Source organism: Austrofundulus limnaeus, unplaced genomic scaffold (genome assembly GCF_001266775.1).
Source record: "Austrofundulus limnaeus strain Quisiro unplaced genomic scaffold, Austrofundulus_limnaeus-1.0 Scaffold63, whole genome shotgun sequence".
Taxonomy (NCBI): Eukaryota; Metazoa; Chordata; class Actinopteri; order Cyprinodontiformes; family Rivulidae; genus Austrofundulus; species Austrofundulus limnaeus.
Genome location: NW_013952465.1, coordinates 1,122,477 through 1,143,742, shown reverse-complemented (window position 1 = coordinate 1,143,742; position 21,266 = coordinate 1,122,477). Strand labels below are relative to the sequence as shown.

The 21,266-nt window shown below is 37.1% G+C and overlaps 1 protein-coding gene across 5 annotated transcripts in view; it reads left to right on the top strand.

Annotated features, from left to right (window-relative positions):
- LOC106518581 (MAM domain-containing glycosylphosphatidylinositol anchor protein 2) overlaps positions 1–21,266 on the top strand; it is a 284,155-nt gene that overhangs the window by 249,610 nt on the left and 13,279 nt on the right. For all 5 annotated transcript variants that reach the window (XM_014009931.1, XM_014009933.1, XM_014009930.1 and 2 more), the window contains exons 13-14: positions 8,582–8,602; positions 17,335–17,490. In XM_014009931.1, the coding sequence (XP_013865385.1) occupies positions 8,582–8,602; positions 17,335–17,490 (177 nt within the window). The remainder of the gene's footprint in view (positions 1–8,581; positions 8,603–17,334; positions 17,491–21,266) is intronic.

Sequence of the window (21,266 nt, the reverse complement as noted above, 5' to 3'; positions counted from 1 at the left end):
TCTAAAAAAATGACATAAAGAAATTAAAATAGTCTTGATTTGTTTTATACATATAAATATAGAAAAAAATATTGTTTTTATGAGGCTGCTGAAGCATTTTCTTGTTCTTGCCCAGTATGTCGAGCATTTATTGTGATGCACATAAAGCTAATGGCAGCAGATTTCTGTGACTTGGCAAGAAAACACAAAAGAAGTTATGGTGTCCCCAGCTGGAGGATGAAGAATGGTTGTGTCACCAAACACTAAGGAAGCTCTTTTAAAATGTGCTGCAGTGACAAACTCAGCAGTTGTTTGGAGTTCCTCAGTGCACTCTCCTCTTCTCTCTGGTTTCACTCCAYGATACAAGATATAGCTTCAGCTAGACATAGCTTATACAAAGTATAAGCTTCAGCCCTCAGTACAGCTGCTGCTTTTAACAATACATTTTTATCCACCTCATGGGGACATTGACAGTGACCTGTCTTCTCTAAATCTAATACCTAATTGTTATGGGTGTCTTTTCAACTTTCTCTGAGGTGTTATTAAACCAGTAATGGTCCAGTTAAATGGACCACAAGGTTTGTACATTTGCTCTGGTTTGTCATGAAATTTCCTCTCACCTGAAACATCAGTTATGCAACAACTTTTTAGACTTATTTGTTGTAAATATGTATTATTATATCATATTTTATATTATAAATGTCACAGTAGCGTTTACTAGTGTTGCAGTATTTTCTGTCACCATTTGTTTTAAAGAGAAAGGTAATCTAAAATAGCTAAATCAGACTTTGAGGCTGAATTTAAGATGGTAGCTCAATTTTTTATACGGTGGAGTTCTGTGAAAAGCTTATAAAGAGTTATTATCTCACCTGTTGTAGTTCTTCGAACAACATCCATTTTAGGAAGCCTGACTGGATTGATGAGCTAATSACTAGTCTGAATGAGCCAAAACCCAAGTGGATGGCTGCTGCCTCAAAACAACTCTAATCTCAAAGGTTTTATTGCAATTAATGCAAACACAAGTTTGCATTTTATGGTTCCAAATATTATGTGCCACAGGCTAAAACAGAGGTGCTACAGCTAGCTGCCGCTGCCTCTATGCTTACAGAAAATCATAGACTTGAATATAAATACTAGTATAAATCAAAAATTATATTACTTCATCATTTCAGTTGAAATTAAACTATTTATTATAGTTTATGATAAATATAAAATATAAAATATAAAAACGTTTATAGTTTATATTATGTATTATTATTGTTGAACATGAATTTCTATTATTTTTGTAAACCTACATTTTATTTCACTCCTCTTTTTGTAATCTGTCAATATGATGTTCACATCCTATCTCATCCACTATCATTAAATCAGGTGTGTACCTCAAGGGCAGTGAGTCCATCGTATTGTGATGCAGAGCTTGAATGTGTAATCGTTGGAAAACAGTGGCTTATGATTTATTGCTGTCCTTCATATTACTAATTTTAATTCTGCAAAAATATGATGCAGGTGAAAAAAAGCTGCATACATTTTATTGATGTCGGTAATTGGTGGTTTTTGATGGAAGGTACTTTCATAGTGGAATGGAAAATTTGAATTTTTTTTGCTTTAATCATAAAAAATCTTAAAGCCTGATGCTTCAAGACAAAACTAGAAGCAGTCTTTGTCTTTTTAWAGTAAAAAGTGTAGCAGTTCATGCATTTTTGTAAATGTTCGGTTGTGTTGTTTGCACAAAATGATGCATTTTCTAACAGAACTCCAGATGAGAGTATTTGTTCTTCATGTGTATTCATTAAATATAAGCCCTTCAGTGAGCAGTCAGATCACTCAGACTGGAAGAAACACAGAGCAAACCAGTTAGACTAGAAGTCACAACTCCCTGGAGTTTCTGTTTCTGGTTTTTGGAATCGGTGAACATGTACAAGYTTTAGTTGTTTTTGTAAGATTGTGTTTTCCCAGAAGTGAGAGGAGATACAACATATAAATTTAGTGCRCTCTCTGGGTTTGGTAGTGGGTGGACTTGTGAATGGATTGAAGGTTTCCCCTATGGCCACATCCCACTCTTTCCAGGACTACTTTGTCAATCTAAGGTTAGCAGCTGTGTTGGGCTGCACCAGAGTGGCTGGTCTGGTTATTTACACCAGGTATCATTTCTTCCAGTGAGTTTTTCTCTGCAAGTCCATCTATTTTTTTTTTTTTCAAATCATCTCCTAAAGATTGCATTGGAGCATTAGTTTGAACTTTAGTTGTGGTCACTGCTGCTGTGAAAACGTTATGAAATATATATGTGATTGGATTTTGTGTTTTTGTTTTGAATATACTGTATTTTTTGTTGCAGTTTTCTGCCTTCAAAAACCGATCCACATGGGGGTCAATTGAGAACTCCCAGGCTTTCATCAGTGTGTCTCCTGCACACTGATGCAAGAACACAACAACACAGGCAGCTGACTGAACCTGGTTTTGGTCGTGTTTACTGTGTGTATGTTTGTGTGCGTACTTGCATGCATACCTGTGTGTGTGAGGCACTGCAGGGCCTGCGCAGAGTAGCACAAACTCAAAAACCTTTTTTTTTATTTTTGCTTGAAATACTTGAATGTGATGCTGCTCTCGTTATGTCAGTAACAGAGACAGCAGGGAAAAATTACTGAATTACATTTACCCACTCTGCTATTACTGCAACTGATGGTTTGAGCTGTGAAACCATCACTGGGCATCCACCCAGATCTTATAAATATGATAGATGGGGAATTTTCCGAAGTATGGATAATATGCGGTCAGTGAAATAAAAAAAGATAATGAAGGAGAAGAAGCCAGACATTTGTTTTCTGCAGCCATGGAAATGTCTCCTGTTTTGTTATACAGCCCGAGGCCAGGGATTCCTGCCAAAATGAAGTCAGTGCTTGTATCTGAAAAAGCCTCCGTGGACCAATGTCCTTTGGCGGTCACTGAGCTCACTTTGTGTTTCAATCAAAATTAGGCACTTTGGATGGAAGTCAATCATGCATCCAGCAGAAGTTCATCTTGTCCTCTTTGCTGGAAAAGAACAAACTATAAGTTGGTTGGAGATTCTGACCTTGAGCTAAAGTACCACAGATTCACAATGTTAAAATTTGGATTTAAAAAATGTATTGTAATAATGTGTATTAAATTTCCATTAAAATACTATTACTACTGGTCCCAACAAAATAAACATTTTTGTTTCACTAATTTAATAACTTTATGAATCTTACATTTTTAGCTATGTCAATACAGCATGTGATCAATGGCTGTTTTTAAATGTGTTTTTAAATAAGAATAGCTACAATTATGTCTGTATAGATCATAACTTATTTAAAAGTGCTTTGATTTTGAGTCACCAATATATACAGTGGTTTGCAAAAGTATTCATACCCCTTGAACTTTTCCATATTTTGTCACATTACAACCACAAACATAAATATATTTCACTGGAATTTAATGTGAAAGACCAACACAAAGTGGTATACAATTGTGAAGTGGAAGCAAAATTTTACATGAATCAAAACATTTTTTACAAATAAAAAACTGAAAAGTGCGACGTGCAAAAGTATTCAGCCCCCTTTTCCCTGAGTGCAACCAATTGCATTCAGAAGTTGCCTGATGACTGCTAATGACTCAAAAGGGTCCACCTGTGTGTAATCTAATCTCAGTACAAATACAGCTGCTCCGTGACGGCCTCAGATGTTGGTTAAGAGAATATTGGGGAGCAAACAGCATCATGAAGTCCAAAGAACACACCAGATAGGTTAAGAATATGGTTTTGGAGAAGTTTAAAGCAGGCTTAGGTTATAAAAAGATTTCCCAAGCTTTGAACATCTCACGGAGCACTGTTCAATCCATCATCYGGAAATGGAAAGAGTATGGCACCACAGTAAACCTGCCAAGACAAGGCCGTCCACCTAAACTTACAGGCCGAACAAGGAGATCACTGATCAGAGAGGCAGCCAAGAGGCCCATGGTGACTCTGGATGAAATGCAGAGAGCCACAGCTCAGTTGGGGGAAACTGTCCACAGGACAACAATTAGTCGTGCACTACACAAATGTGGTCTTTATGGAAGAGTGGCAAGGAGAAAGCCATTGTTAAAAGAAAACCATAAGAAGTCCCGTTTGCAGTTTGCCAGAAGCCATGTTGAGGACACAGCAAACATGTGGAAGAAGGTGCTTTGGTCAGACGAGACCAAAATTGAACTTTTTGGCCACAATGCAAAACGCTATGTGTGGCGGAGAAAGAACACTGCACATCACTCTGAAAACACCATCCCCACTGTCAAATATGGTGGTGGCAGCATCATGCTCTGGGGGTGCTTCTCTTCAGCAGGGACCGGGAAGTTGGTCAAAGTTGATGGGAAGATGGATGGAGCCAAATACAGGGCAATCTTGGAAGAAAACCTGTTGGAGTCAGCAAAAGATTTGAGACTGGGGCGGAGGTTCACCTTCCAGCAGGACAACGACCCTAAACATAAAGCCAAAGCTACAATGGAGTGGTTTAAAAAAAAGAATATTCTTGTGTTAGAATGGCCCAGTCAAAGTCCAGACCTAAACCCAATTGAGAATTTGTGGCAAGATCTCAAAACTGCTGTTCACAAACGCTCTCCATCCAATCTGACTGAGCTTGAGCTGTTTTGCAAGGAGGAATGGGCAAGAATTGCAGTCACTAGATGTGCAAAGCTGGTGGAGACATACCCTAAAAGACTTGCAGCTGTAATTGCAGCAAAAGGTGGCTCCACAAAGTATTGACTCAGGGGGGCTGAATAATTTTGCACATCGCACTTTTCAGTTTTTTATTTGTAAAAAATGTTTTGATTCATGTAAAATTTTGCTTCCACTTCACAATTGTATACCACTTTGTGTTGGTCTTTCACATTAAATTCCAGTGAAATATATTTATGTTTGTAATGTGACAAAATATGGAAAAGTTCAAGGGGTATGAATACTTTTGCAAACCACTGTATATATATATATATATATATATATATATATATATACACCAGAAGCCCGTACTGAAGCAGCTACAAACCACATCCATTTTAAAATACACACAAAATTTTCCCACAATTCAAACCTTTACACCACTTTCAGTTTTGCATTGCATGCTTTTTCTAGTGGAAATAATATAAATGCTGCACCATAAGTGCTAGAACTAGCTGCTGCTGCTAACTGTGCTTGCAAAGAACCCAATAACAGATTGCTTTCACGTGACGTCACAGTACAGTACAGCACAGCGAGAGCATGAAACGTAGATGGAGGGCAGGAAGTGAAGTAGCGGAGGATCTGCCATCTGAAAACATGCCCATATTTTGTTTACTGCTGCTCCAATTATTCTGAGCAAGAAAATGAAAACAGGTTTTAAAAAGTACCAAGAGTGTTATATTCATAAAATAGCATTTGCATGAGCTGCTGTTATTTATATATATTTTTTACATTAGTTGTTTTAATATATCAGCAGTCCACTTCAGTCTTGGTCCCAGTTTAGCTGTTAGCTTGCACCCCAGTCAGACTTTCTCCAAACTGAGGTCGTTAGCAAAGCTTTTTGAGGTGACATTAATAGTTCATAACCTTTTTACAGAAACCAACTTGGAAAAAAGATCTGAACTGCTACAATGTGTGATGTGTAACACGCCTCAGGTAGACAAGCCTTGGCCATGTTTGTTTTCCTCTACTAGAAACATTTTCAAACAACTGGTTTTGTCTTTTTCATTAGAAGAAAAGTTCAGTTTTTCTTTTTCTATTTYTAACATTGTTTACAGCTGAAAGACAGCTAGCAGGTGGGGACAGGGAAGTGATCTATAATCTAGAATACAACCAATGAAAACTGTACACCGTCACCGGCCTCTCATTAAACTGCAGGAACTGAAAAACAAACTGTACATATCGTTACAATTTAAGCATGGTCCGTTTTTTTGGTTTTTTTCATTTCAAAATAAAATTAGAAAAAACAAATAATCCGGTCAGATTTTTAAGTTTGTTTTTTTTTTTTAACCAAATTTGTAAAACAACAATAGCAAAATTGAAAAAGAGGTTTTCTGAAATTTTTTTATTGGGTAAAGCAAAGACAACTTTTATATTTTGTAAGTGCACCAGTTGTGACCTTCTGGCAGAACCAGAAATCATGGCCTGAACTCCTGAAGCATTATGTTTTCACTTGGCACTTTAGAAACAGCCTTGTTTAGAAGGAGTCGATGCACCTTGAGAGCGATTTTACTGTGATCAAGTTTGCTTTAATATTCTGAGTTTTACAGAATCAGTTTTGAGTGTAGCCATTGCCAAGATCTTTAGGATTTGTTTCTGTTTTTTTGGCAATCTTCCATCTACTATAAACTCTTCTTTGGTGACTTCCTTCATTTCCAGTATCGCTACATATCTAAACAGCAGCTTTATATGTATTGGATTTAAACAGCTGAAGCAAAAATCAAACACTGTGGATTTTTATTCGTTTTATTTGACATTTTTACATTTAGGTTTTGAAAATGGGAAAAAAAATTTAAAAAACTAAAATGGTTGTTTAAATTTAGCTTTTTTTAAAATGGTAAACCTAAAGAACGAAACATGCACAAATGCATTAAGCATTTGATCATTGTCAGAGCTTTTTCAGTTGTTGAGCTAAGTAGGAAATCTTAGCGCTGAGGTGTTTTCAGCTCTCTCAAGAACTTTTTACACCAGCACTTTAATAATGCACCAAATTGTTTTCAGGATTAAARAAATAAAAAATTAAACACTTGACTCAGGCCTCCTTCTTAATTTATTCTAGTCCTTGTTTTCCCCCCATATTCATTACCGTCATTCTTGATGCAAGTGAAATTATCTGTTAGCGCATGTGTTTTATTTATTTATTTTTCTTCAGTAGCAGTAGTAAAGTAGCCTCGGGGCCTGCTCACTGCTCAGCTTGAGTTCCTCGGTGCCGGCAGAGACGTTGCTTGAGCAGACACATTAATTTAGACTGAGGCACGGGKAGTCAGCCAGAGGAGCTGCAGGTAAAGGAATGTGACAACAAAAAACATACTTTCCTAACTGCAGTGTCGGAAAGAGGAAGGAGGAGGGGAGCGCAGGAAGGATTTGGGAGGAGGAGGTGGGGGAAACTGTGGAGTGTGGGGGGGTGAGAGGGAGCAAAGCAGAGACGGCAGGATAGAGGCTGAGTTTTGTCAGGAAACTCTGGCTCTTCTTCACAGGCCCGAGGCTGTCAGTTGTCACTTAAAACATTTTCTCTGCAACAGCCCGGATCATTTCCTGCCCCTCTGCAGGTTTGAGCTGCGTTCTGTGGTCTGGCGTGAACTGAGTAAGAAGCACTGAATGCTGGGATGCGGGCGTCTTTGACACAAACAATTATTGCAACTAGATACAGAACGAAATTGCATTTCTTTTCCTTACAATGTTTGTCGTATTTTCTCTTTTGTGTATTTATCTCCCTTTCCCTCAAGCAACATACATTTCCATTAGCAACCTAATAATAAACAGAAATCACTTCTTGTACTTCTGCTTTAAAAAAAACGACCATTTCCATTAACACCGCAATGCTCCTCCACTCTTCACTACATTTTCTTTTATTGGAATGATTTGTTATTACTCACTTTAATTGGCTGGATTAAAATCCATTCCCCTCATGAACAGGAGGGTTTCATAAATCACACACAACAACACGATTTTGTAGTAAAGCTGATGTTTGTCGTCTGTTCGGCCGGTCAGCAATCGATCACGAAAATACCCATGAATCTTCTTGACAGGTTAAATGGTATTTAAGCCGCAAAAAAAATGAAGTGCCAGCTAACTGGCTCGTGCAACTCTGCATGATATCTTTGACCGTTCTTTGTTCACCACGGCAGCAGAAGTGTTGAACCGTCCTTTAGGCGGACAGAATGCAAACATTTTAATGGTTGCAAGTCGACCGTGTTTAAGCTACAAGTTTCCATAATGACGGTTTTGAAAACACAGACAAGATGCTGCTAAGAGGTGATTAGCTGCCACACTTGTGATTACCACTCATTTGATGATTTATTGGCTTCTAAATGGAAGTATGAAACAGGCTTAGCTTTCTAAATGGAAGTCACCTTGGACAAGAGCATCAGCCGTAATGATCAGCGGTAATGATAAGCAGTTGCGTTTATAAGCTTATTAATGTGATCAGGCGCTCCTCCTAATCCTGTCTTTTACATTAGCTAACAGTCTGAGAATGACTGCTGCCACCTTTTCCTCCTCAGATCCCAGACATTTATTTCCCTCCCTCAGTAATCAATGAAATATATAGCAGATTATTGCTGCAGCACTGAAACACTTTTGTATTTTTCCAGCGTTTTGATACGAGATGATTCCATCTCTGAGCATTTTATTTTCTGTACATATGTTTTCTTACCGCTTTGGCAAACAAGGAGATGACAGCAAGATGAAAAGGGTAAAATGTAATAAATGCTTGTACATCATATTTTGTAGCCTACAGTGAAATACACAGAAATTAGACACTGTTTATAAGAGTGCACCAGCTGGGGTGCTCCTACATGTGTGTGTGTGTGTGCTTGTTTAATGAGTGTCTCCTGTAACGACAAACAGCTATAATATTTTGTACTAATGATTGTATTTGGCAATTCTCCTTCACAGCTCCCATCAACCCTCACCTGAGTAAGTACCATGTTCTCATTTTGCCTCGCTTGTCTGCTTTTTGTCTGTGAAAACAGTGGGGGGGTCTAAATCCCATAGAGAAGTGGCAATCTACATGACTTTAAGTAGAACGAACTACAGACTGGAACATGCATTTACTGACAAAAAAACATTAAGCACCCATACAAAATGTTGAAAATTAAATGGAACTACATGCTGAAGCTTTGTGTGGCTGTATTACAATGATTACAGTATCAAAGCAGCAATTTGGCAAAGGTCTTAAAACTGCAGTATCCTGTCTTGTGACGAGTCGAAGCTCAGCTGGTGTTGCCAGGTCTGAATTTCAGCAGATTTGAATCTACACCTGAGCTAATCACACATATGTTTTATAGGGGTATAAATGTGGATCTGGCTGTCACGTCTCCYGGTCACCACTCCAAACTCCTCCACTTCTGCTGTGGGGTAAATGGCAGCTTACATATGGAGCGGTGAACCTGTGGTCCAGCTGATGTCAGGAAGGATGACATGAGATGTTGTAAACAGTCCCATACATGTGTCTGGATGGCAGATGCAGATGTCACAGAGTTCTGTAGTGCTTGATGTACAGTTCTCCCTACAGTCTTGTGCAACCTGGGGTCTCGTGTGTCAGTGGTGCACACACACACAAAAAGGTTGCGCGTGCCAGGTCCCGCACAAGTCGGGATGTATCAAAATGAATGTTACGTGCAATTGTACGTAATTATAGGCACGTTTTACCTGCTGTGAAAATGTGTGGACAGCCACACAGTTTTAAACCACAAAGTACTGTATCTCACTTAAACGCACAGAAATATGATTCTGTTTTCTAGACGCAAGGAGCAGCTGAACGATGAAACTAAACCACATTTAATCTCAGACAAGAAAACATAAAACACACCTAAAAAGTGTAAAAACAGAAGAAGAAAAAAACTCACTCCAATGTAAACTAAAGTTTCTTATAGTTTTGTTACCTGTAGATGTAAACACAGGTCAGTGACCAACACACCTGTGAGGCACACAGACAGCTGAGGAACATAATGCGTTTGAATTGTCTAAGCCAGTGTTTTAAAATGTAAGGGACACTAGGGTGTGGCTCTGAAAGCTGGAGAGAAGATGAGCAAAAAATGCAAAACTTTAAATCTATTAAACATTTTAAATCATTATCATTAAGTCGAATGGTACAGTGTTTAAAACATGATATAATTATTTTGATAAAGAAATGTAATAATTATGGAACAGAGAATAAGAGTGAGAAAAAAACATTCTAAAAGTTGATTTTTCTTCACATATTTTGTATCGCTGTTTGAGGGTTTGCAAGGGGTGTCCCCGGCAAGAAGCTAATGCTGTTTGGGGGAACAGTCGGCTATTGTACTGCTTGAGTACATCACCACAAGAGGAGTTGGGAAACAGCATGTTTTGGTGGATCACATCGATCAAATACCAATTGGGTATTTAAGTCATCCCTGAGCTGAGCCGTGCAGCTGAATGGGACGACTTCCTGTTTCAGAAATATAAGTCTCCTACACCGCAGCGAAAATACTCCATTGAAGTGATTTGACTCATTTCATCACATCAACTATAGCTCTAAATTTTACGTCACTAAGTTATTCTGTGTTTACAGTAATTATGTTATTAAAGGCATGCAGGAAGCTGGTAATGTCCCAGCCTCAGAAATATGACAGTAGTTGCGTTTCCATTGACCATGAAAATGCACAACTTAGAATTTTGAAAATGAATTTGCTCAATGGAAACACGTCAATTTCAAAAACGTCCTTTTTTCGAAAAAAAGGTTTTTATGCTAGGATGAGGTGGTTTTTCAGCCGTATCAAAAYTGGTGTGTTTCGCAAAACTGCAATGGAAACAATTTTTTCGCATCACAGGAGTCACGTGATCAACAACTGGCTGTTTTCTACTGGTGAAGAAGACGACGACGAAGAAGACAACAGGAAGTAGAAGTAGCAGTAAAATCAATGAAGTTGTAAAAGAAAGTAATGAACTCACCGACTACAATTTCCCAAAAATGCCGCATACGTAGCAGCTCCCAGGTATAAGGGGCTTGTCGCTCAAAAACCTCGATAAGATGCCAGCGTGACCTCTGATGGCTSATGATGAGCGCTATGTGTTTACATCCATGGCCACCATGTTTGTAATGACTTATCGCGAGAACAAACTTATTCACGCGTGACTTTAATAGCGTTTCTTACTTAATGGAAACACCGCAATTGCCAAACTGTTTTTCTTCGACATTAACAGAATATCGACACAAAGTTTTGCGCACATTTGCAATGGAAACACAGCTAGTGACAGATTGGCACCACGGTTTAGTTAATCCATTGACAGCTGGACATGTTTGCATCTATTTTCCAATTTTGAATGGTAGCATGTCAGAGGAGGTGTCTCAGGTGTCCTCAGTTCCCCATTTGGTGGGATGCATGAATAAAAAGTTGCACAGAAACATGCGTACGCACCATTTGATACATCTGAATATTTCTGTGCGTACACCAACTTTCATTAAAAAAACTGTGTACTGTTTGATACATAAAGCCCCAGAACCTTCATAACTTGTCTCTGTCTTCAAGTACCCAGTTGTTCCAACATCAGAACACTGTGACATCTGTATCGCTCACATGCCATGTATACAATTAGCCTGTCTTATGGAAACCCACAATGCGACCCCTATCAAACTGTCATGGTGATAATGCTGTCTCATGTGTCTACAAGGCATATTCTGTGGTGACTTTCACATGCTGTTTTGACCTACTGTCAACTGTTGCTCCACTTGATATGCTGACATCTAAACCCTCTGGTGTCCATTTTAAACATATCAGCTCCTACAGTGCACATCACTGATCAGCATGTAAGCCAGATTCCAGTATGTCTAAATCTGACCATTCCCTCTGAGTACTTAACTGTTTTTGTCAGTGAGTTCCGTTCCTAAACATTTCCTTAGACGCAACAAATAAATTTGAATGAGATCATTTGACATTTGGGGGCTCCATAAAGTACTTGACACTGAGTTTTATTGCTTTATTTTAGCGTGCTCCCACATGATAAAGTATCTAGTTTCTTTGGAGGTTAAATCAAAATGGATTACTGGAAGTTATAAATCAATATCTAAAACACACTACACCACATTAAAGGGATTTTATTGAGCCATGCAAGCCAAGAGGGACATTTTACATTTGGGAATAGAATATTTGCATGTCTGCATGTAAGTATATTTGCATGTTTGGTGCTTTGTGAACATTGTTTATGATAAATCTGTGCCATATGTTTAAATTATTTAAATTTAGACTCATTTGTTGTGCATTTTATAGATGAAACTTTACAAATTCACATTATTCATGTCTTGAAAATCCACATTTAATCATTGTTTACTGTTGCCGCAGTGCGTCATCGCATATAGTGGATTATATATTTGTATCCAGTTGATTTATATTTTGGTGGGTGTTCACAAGAACAGTGCCAACACAATAACAAACATCCTAATCACCGGCATCATTATCCAAATCCCCACAGGAAGCCATCTTACCTGAACGCCTCCTCGTTCGACCCTCAATCCTCCACCCGTCCCGCAAATTCTCCCATCTCTCTTGCAGAGAGCGCAGAAAAGCAAAAACGTTTAGTTCAGCCTGACGGTGGTCGGGGGGTGTTAATGTCTCACACCAACCCTGCATTTAAATCTACATACCTGCGAGGAGAAAAGTCAAGAGCGCCTGTAAATGCAGCCGCATCCCTCTCCTTTTCCCACGTCTCTCGGCCTCACAGCGTTGCTGCCCTTTTCCCTCTTCAGTCTATCCACCCACTCTCCTCCTCCGCCTCTGTTACCTCCATTACCTGAGCAGAAGCTGCAGATCTGTGCTCCTCTCAAGGTCACCACTCCAAGCTGCTCCCAGCCACGTTTTAATAAATCAATGAATAATAATCAGCGAGCACGATGCATTTAAATGCTCCTCATTTACTATCTATTTGAAGACTTTGCTTAGCAAAACCATCTCCTCCAGTTATGTGTTAACTTTGTTTGTTTAACATGGATTAAATGGAAGTTCTGACACTGTTGATCCTGCTGCTACGCTCTCATTAAACCGAATGCGTCGGCTCTTTACGTGAGGGATTTTTAACCAATCATTAGCATATTCACTGTTAGGCATTTCCCTCAACATGACCCGTCCTAACCTCATATGAGTTACAATTACCCTTTCATTCCTTTAAGGTGAAAAGGACGCACACTTTCATTCTGTCTACACACTCCGCTGTTGTAAAAATTGCTGTCAAAGGGGCTTGCAGAGGAGAGAAAGGCGTACGGTATCTCCACCTTGGAGATGAAAAATGATGGAGAAGGAAGGATATGATGCTGGTTTTCAAACTGATTATACAGAGTGCTACAAATGAGAAGTTCTGAAAAACATACAAGGACATCCAGCTCATTTCTCTCTCTGCACATGTTCAAGAAGTAGTAGTTCAACAAATTCTGGAAAAAAAATCTGTGTTAAACAATAGTTGCAAGCCCTGAGAGTAATGTTGTACAAGAGATTTGCATTTAGTTTTACACTCTTTCCTGGGGCTGAATGTTGGATGTTATCCATTACGCCTCAGTAATGACTTTCCTGAGACTTCCACCCTCACAAACACAGCATGCTTACGTGTTGTAGTGTATGGCAGGTCATTGTATCATATAATCTCAACACACTTCTATCTTTGTTTTTTRTATACTATATATATAAATCAGTATTTCATATTTTTCTTTTCAAATGACAATTATTAGTCAAAACTGAAAAAGATTTCTAAAATAGCATTCCTACTAATAAACATGAAAGAAATAAACAATGTGACCTTTTTTTTAAAGACCGTTTAATTTATTGCATATATATATAATTCATTTTTTGTATACCACAAAGTAGAGTATACAGAAAGACATTCATCCTATCCATAAGCAATATTTCACTTTCAAAATACACAAGTCCACTGTTGTAGGAATAAAATAAAATTAAAATTAAATAAATACAATAAAACAAAGAGAAACTAACTTGGATATCAAGCATGTTGCTGTAACTAATCATTACTTTTCATTTAAACTGTTTGATGTTAAAATTGTATATCTATAATNACATACATACATACATACATACATATATGTTTATGTTCCCTAATTACCATATAATTATGTATACATTAATACATAGTAAATTATAGTATATCACTATGTTAGTAAACTACTTTTAGTGGGTAACTACAAATTAAACTAGAGAAATTGCATTTCCCACAAAAATGCAAGTGTGAATGCATGTTGCTAAAAACTTTAGCTGAAAGCTGCTGAAGAAGCTGAAAYTGAGCTGAACATGTTTAATAGTGAAAGTACAAGAGTATGTTGCATTTGAAAAGCGAAAAAAGCTAAATAAGTGCAGAAAACACTAAAAAGGAGCAAAAATATAGCTGAAATAGCACAAAAATGCTAAACGCTAAAGGCTAAAATAGCTGAACATAGCAGAAAGCAACCGTCAGAAGAACAAATAACTCAAATTAGCAGAAAGAAGCGCAAAAAAAGTAAAAGAAGCAGAAGAATAGTAGAAGGAAGAAGAATTTTAGCTAAAATATCTGAAAAAAGCTAAAACCAGCAAAAATGTAGCTAAAATTTTCACTAAGACATTAAAAGGAGCAAAACCAGAATATAATGTGTAAGGTTCTGTAAAGATTTGGAAACATTATGAAGACATTTAAGGATGTTGAATAAAGCTCCATTCATTTCCAATTGGAAAAAAGTAGCCAAAATAGCTTTGGCTACAATTGTTGAATTTTCTTGAGACTTCAGTATATTATAGAGCTTGCTCTCAGCTACCAGTACATAAGTTTTCATGTCAATATCTCAAACACTGGCTGAGTTAAGGCCTTCAAAACTAACTTTGGCGGCCATCTTGAATTTGTTTTGGCTGCCATTTATGATAGAGCTAAGTCTCAGGTAAATATATTTTGATTTATAGCTCATTATATCAAAAATTGTCCAAATTCAGGTAATTTGAACTAATTTTAGCAAATAACAGCTAAACTTTAGCTAAAATTGCAGCAAATAGCTACTAAATATTGCAGAAATCTACTGTAAGAAGCATACATAGCACAAATCAGCAGAAAAAATATAACAAAGCAGAAAAGTGCAGAAGAATAGCAGAAATAACTAACATTTAGCTAATTTAGCAGCAAAAAGCWAAAGTTAGCATAAAAAKAAGCTAAAGGTCGCAGACTCAAGTTGAAAGTAGCACCCAGATGATGGAGTGGTTGTAAAAAATCCAAATTAGCAGAAAAACCCCCATAAAATTATTAAAAAGTCATCATTTGTGGTAAAATARWTAAAACAGCCAAAGTTTTCAGTAAAACAGCTAAAAAGAAGCTGAAAACATTTTAATTATCATAAGGATGCTTAAGAAGCCCAAGTTAACTGAATTTAACAGAATAAAGTTGAAATAGCTCTGAAAAATATGTAATTAGCTTAGAAAGCTAATTTTGGCTAATAACAGCTAAAATTTGGCTAATTATGTAGCAAAAAGCTGAATACATAAGAAAGCAACTGTAAGAAACATAAATAGCACAAATTAGCAGAAAAAGTATAACAAGGCAGAAAAAAGCAGAGGAAAAGCAGAAAGAAGTGGAATTTTAGCTACTATAGCAGCAAAACAGCTAAAGTTAGCATAAAAATAAGCTTAAGGTAGCAGACTCAAGTTGAGAGCAGCACCAGATTGTGAAATGGTTGTAAAAAATTCCAAATTAGCAGGAAAAAAAACAAAACTACTAAAAAGGGATAATTTGAAGTAAAATAGGTAAAACAGCAGAAGTTTTAAGTAAAACAGCTAAAAACTGGACAAACATTTTAATTAGCTTAAGGATGCATACGGAGCATGAGTTTGCTGAATTAAGCAGAACAAAGTTGAAATAGCTCCAAAAAATGTGAAATTAGCTTCGAAAGCTAACTTTAGCTAATAACAACTAAAATTAAGCTAAATTTGTWGCAAATAGCTGAATATAGCAGAAAGCAACTGTAAGAAGCATAAATAGCACAAATTAGCTGAAAAGTACAACAAAGCAGAACAAAGCTGAAAAATAGCAGAAAGGAGTAGAATTTTAGCTAATATAACAGAAAAAAGCTAAAATTAGAAAAAAGTAGCTAAAATTTGCACAAGAGAGTAAAATAGAGCATAACCAGAACAAATTAAGTAAGGTTTTGTAAAGATTTAGAAACTATTTGAAGGATTTTTATGGTTGCTGAAAATAGCCCCATTCAATGGGAAAAAAGTGGCTAAAAAGTTGAAATAGCTAAAAAATATAAATAGCTGAAATACCAAAAGTCATAGCCTGCATTGCACGAAAGAGCTGAACGTTTTGATATATAAATGTTTGAAGTAGCACAAAAATTGTCGAACGAGAAAGGTGCCGAAAAACGTACGGAAAAAAAATTATCTCAAAGGTGTGAATACCAAACAGACATTTACACAATTACTATTAATATTACCTCGGTTACATACTATTAACCAAAAGAATCCAACTAATTACAGATAGTTAGTGGGTTATAATTATTACCTACCATTTACTTATGTGTTACACAGTTGTAACATATTGGCAGGTAAGTATAGTATTAGGATACCAAGTAATTACATAGTAAAATAATGTTCCTTATATGTAAATACTAAGTAATTGCATGGTATTTAGGGGACTGTAAAAGAAAGGGAAACTCTGAAGAATGAGGAGGAATAATGCTCAACTTATGTAAAAAATAAAAACAAACAAAAACTGAGTGAATTAATAGACAGAGACTGATGGGGAGAGTGGACAAGCCGACATGGAGACCTCAGATTATTTGAGAACAAAAATATCTAAATCTATAGGAGTACTGTATAAAGTCAGGGAGTTATTCAGTGACAAAGCTCTGCTTGTTGTTGTACAATTTAAAAATGGTTCCACATTTAATTTACTGTGTTGAAATCTGATTTGTTGTTTGAGTTGAYATTTTTATGTTTTGTTTTAATTTCAGAATTATATAATTGATAACTGGGATATCTTTTCATTTTAGATGTCTAAACTGTAACCTATGATAAATAGCAAAAATATTGTAGAGAGCTGAAAGTACAGCAGCAGTGGGTTGATTTCAACATGTCCTCAGTCATTTCATAAATCACACAGGAACCCTAAAGAGACATCTCAGTCCCAGCTGAAATGTTTTATAAAAGGGGTTTTAGGAGGAACTTGTACTTTTGGAAAACTAAAACTGAAGGTCTAACATATGAATGGCTCAAGTGACTATATGTTCGAGGAGAAACTATGGTTAAGATTTCTGACACACTGATTGTGGMTAGGACAAAAGACATTCTGGATATCTGAAAAGTTCCCTTTTACATAAAATAGTTTGTATTATGAACATCTGCTTTAAGGATCTTGTGTAACTTTTATGATAAATGATCAGTTGGCTTGCTGTATGGGTTCTGAATCAAATAATTTGTTATTAAAACCATCCACTGCAGTCACAGAGAGGCCACATCTTAATTTAGAAATTGTGTGCACCAGATTGCATAATGTAATTAGGAATTAGGCTGTTGTATGTCCCCCGGAGACAGACGCGCTGTAGGAAATCTCATCCATATACAGAAGGTATCACACTGCTCACATGTATCACTGCAGCTTCCAGGCAGTTTGTAGCTTCTCACTGTTTAATGATGATGTGAACATCCAGCTCTGCTCTGCCCGATCACCAGGGGAGTTCCACTGCAGCTTTGAGGAGGAGCCCATCTGCATGTTTACCCAGGACAAGAACGATGATTTTGATTGGACACGGCACAGCGCTGCCACCCGCGACACCAAGTACACACCCAACACTGGTCCCAGTGCCGACCGCACTGGTTCAAAGCAGGGTAAGTGGATTTGAAACTCTAAACATACCCAAAACCACTTCTAAAAAATGACAACTATTATGTTTGCAAGCATCTTCAGGCATCATTTCCTAACCAGTCAGCTTAGAAGTATGTTACCTGACAGAATCAGTTTATTCTTAAAGGCTGTATTAAGGGAAATAATATCTGTTATTGGCTTTATGTTACATAAATCTGCTCACATTAGTTTGCTTTCTGTAAATGAAGAAGGTGGATTCATTTAAATTTACATAAAAAAACAAAAACCTATCTTTCAAAAAATAATATGTAAGTTATTGTTTTTCCTTTTTTACATTTCTTAAATCTTATCTATGTTAAACAGCAGGTACATCACAGGGACTCGAATAAATGCAGTAAAAACTGGATTGTCTTTGGCTGTTTTTTTTTTTTGTTTGTTTTTTTGCCTTAACAAACCACATGACAAATTTCAGATTGTTTTGATATATATTAGAATATGTCCACAGTTTTTGTTTTTCATGACAAAAAAAGAAAGAAAAGAAAAACACTAGAAACTGCTGCTGCTTGTCACAATGCTGATTTCCCAGCTCATATGTTAGTAAAACCACAACATTTCCCAGTAACATTTAGAGCCTGAGAAGCAGTGACAGTGACAAGACCAGCATCTCTTTAAAACGGTTCCAAATTTTTTAGCGATAAGCATTTGGATTTTCRGAAAAGCCACTTCTCTTTTAGATAGGAAACATTTTAAAATGAATTGTAGTCAGGAAAAAGCACTCTGCGAGTCGCAGCAAGACGCTGTCACAGTTTTCTGCCTCCCTTTTGTTTTTACCTCACAAACACAGACGACCTCAATTTGAATCACTTCATTTAGGTTTTGTTTATTTTTTCACCTCTAATTTGCCTTTGAGCGTTATCCAATTAGCCATCTGTGACATACTTTACCTACACAGTGATCTATCCTGACAATGACTTTATAATAACTTTATTAAACTAGAGCACAACAACAAAATATAAAAGTCATGTAAAAACGATTTAAACAACATTTCTTATTAGGATTAGAAAATGAAACAACACATTAGGGAATGGTTTGACAGTGAAGCCCAGATGAATCATGAATTGATTTAAGTTTGTTAATCACCAGCTGGCTGTTGCATCTTTTCAGAATTTCTATTCGCACACTAAGCAAAGACACCATCTTTGGGGACCACCTTGACTTTCCTGCCCACCTGCTCTTTAGACTAAAAGCACCCATTTCTTTTATAACATCATTCAGGCAGAATCCACTGTCTTGTGAATTTCATGTTCATTCTTGTGCCTTTTTATTTATTTGTTTTGCCTTATAGTTATTCTTAAAAGACCATTTGAATTATTTATATAAACAAGTCTTTGGATAGTTGTTTGGCTATGTGACGTGATCAAAAGTTGAATTTCAGAGCAAATTAGAGGCCCAAATCATTTTACACAGAGCTTCACATTTATAAAACTGAAACATCAAAGATTCTATGTCATATAAACTTGCACTAAAATTAGAAACTGAAAATATATGTTTTCAGGATGTGTTTGCATGATAAAGAGTTGTTCATGTGTTTTATATGTGTATACTTTAAAAGTACAGATAAAAAAGGTGGTACAAGTCTTCGGCTGTATGAAGGCCTTTAGCTGGGTGGTGATAAAAGAACCCAAATCCAAGAATGCAGAAAGCAAGTTACAGAGATCCAAAAAATGTGCAATAACTGATTTATTGGAACTGTAAAGGTCATATATTAAACAGTAGGGAGGGCCAAAGCAGAGACAAACAACAGAAACAAAACTGAAGACACAGAGAATCACAGAAACACAATCAGAAACCAGAAGCAGATTGAGATCTTATATTTTGCTAAAACAGATGAGAAACACAAACACACATAGAAGTGGCAAACTATACAATCACTCGCCTTTTATAATAAATCTGAACCTAGAACCATGTATTCTGTGCTAACAGTGACAAGGTTGCCCTTTGTCACCGATTCTGTTCATAACTTTTATGTACAGAATTTCTTGGCGCAGCCGAGGTGTTGAGGGGATCCRTTTTGGTGACCTTAGGATCACATCTCTGCTTTTTGWGGATGATGTGGTCCTATYGGCTTCATCAGATCRKGATCTCCAGCTCTCACTGGTGGCCTCCTGGACACCTCCYTGGTGAGGTGTTCCAGGCMCGTCCCACTGGGAGGAGACCCAGAGGAAGACCCAAGACACGCTGGAGGGACTATGTTTCTCAGCTGACCTGGGARCRCCTTGGGATTCCCCYRGAKGAGCTGGCCCARGTGDCTGGRGMGAGGGAAGTCTGGGTCTCTCTGCTTAGGCTGCTGCCCCCACGACCCAATCCCAGATAAGCAGAAGAAAACGGACGGACGGACAGTGGCTCTGACAACATRCCTGCTTTATGAACTGAGAAAAGTTATTTAAATATTCATGTTATTATGAGATAAATGAGTCCCCAAAGCTCAGGAAAACAYTGGGATTATTGCCTTTGGAAATAATGTGACAAGATAGAAAAAAAATCATAATATTTTGATAAAGTCATATCTTTATTTTCAAGCACGCTATTAAAATTTCCACTTTGTAAAATGAGAAAATGGGTTTGTTTGATTTTGTTTTTACTTCATAATAGACTATTTCACCTCTGCTTATTGTACAACTCAGCCTTGATTTTTTTTTCATGCTTGCTTTCAGTTTTGTCTTGTAAATAAGTCTCCATTGCTGTTTCTTTGATCCAAAATATGCGAAATTTTAAAATACTTTACAAGTATCTTGTCATTTTTAACTTCTTAGGAATTGTCAGAATAAAATCAAATATGTTGAATCCAGGCTTTCCATATGACTGCTCCAATGGAAGTTAAGTATAAATGCCTATTATGCTGGCCTGGCACCGGCAGCAGCTGAAGCAGTAAATAATGCAGTGGCTTTAATCACCTAATGGTTTCAAAATGTCTAGCATTTCATTACCAGCCCCATTCCTCTGTGCGTGTAATTATCTGGATATGAGATTCAACAGAGGGAGATATTCCCTTTGATTTTGGCGGGAGGGGCGTGGAGCTGCTCACCAGCCACCTTCCCTGTGCCTGTGGCGGGCCACCGATTGGCTCCAGATTATTTGGCTCCGACACAATCAGAAGCCTGTCTGACTTTCTGGTGTCATCGCTGCTGCCCCACAACTGTCAGACAGAGGGGGGAGAAATTTAGCCTTGTTTTTATCACACTGATAGGCCCTGGGTTGTGGCAATTAGGAAACAGGGAACTTTAGAGAAAATATCTATCACTAAATTTACTCATAGTTATCATTCAGTACATCCATTTTAGAGTAACCCAGTCAAACACAGTGAGCTTTCCAATAAACATATTCAGATACTACTGTATACTATAATGTTTAAATAATTTAATTTGATGTATTTGGTTTTCCACTTCGAGGACTGTGTAGGTCTTTTAAAAGAGTTTCTGTACAAACATTGCCTCACCTGTTTGAGATGTCTCTGCTTTACAAGTCTGTCCATAACCACCTTGCATTACATGATTACTGATTTAGGATTATGTGATTATTAGCAAACAAACAGAAGCAGTRATTAGCTACAACACTTCATTAGCCTGGGAGTAATGCAAAATTAAAAACAGTGGAAAGKTTTATTAAATCAATGCTCACTTTAGTTGCTTAGATGTTTTATTGTTATTTTTTAGATTGAAGTTAAAAGACAGCAGCTCAGACCAGCCATTAGCCCACATTGCTAAGCAAATAGCTAACACATGCATTCATGCATTTTTTT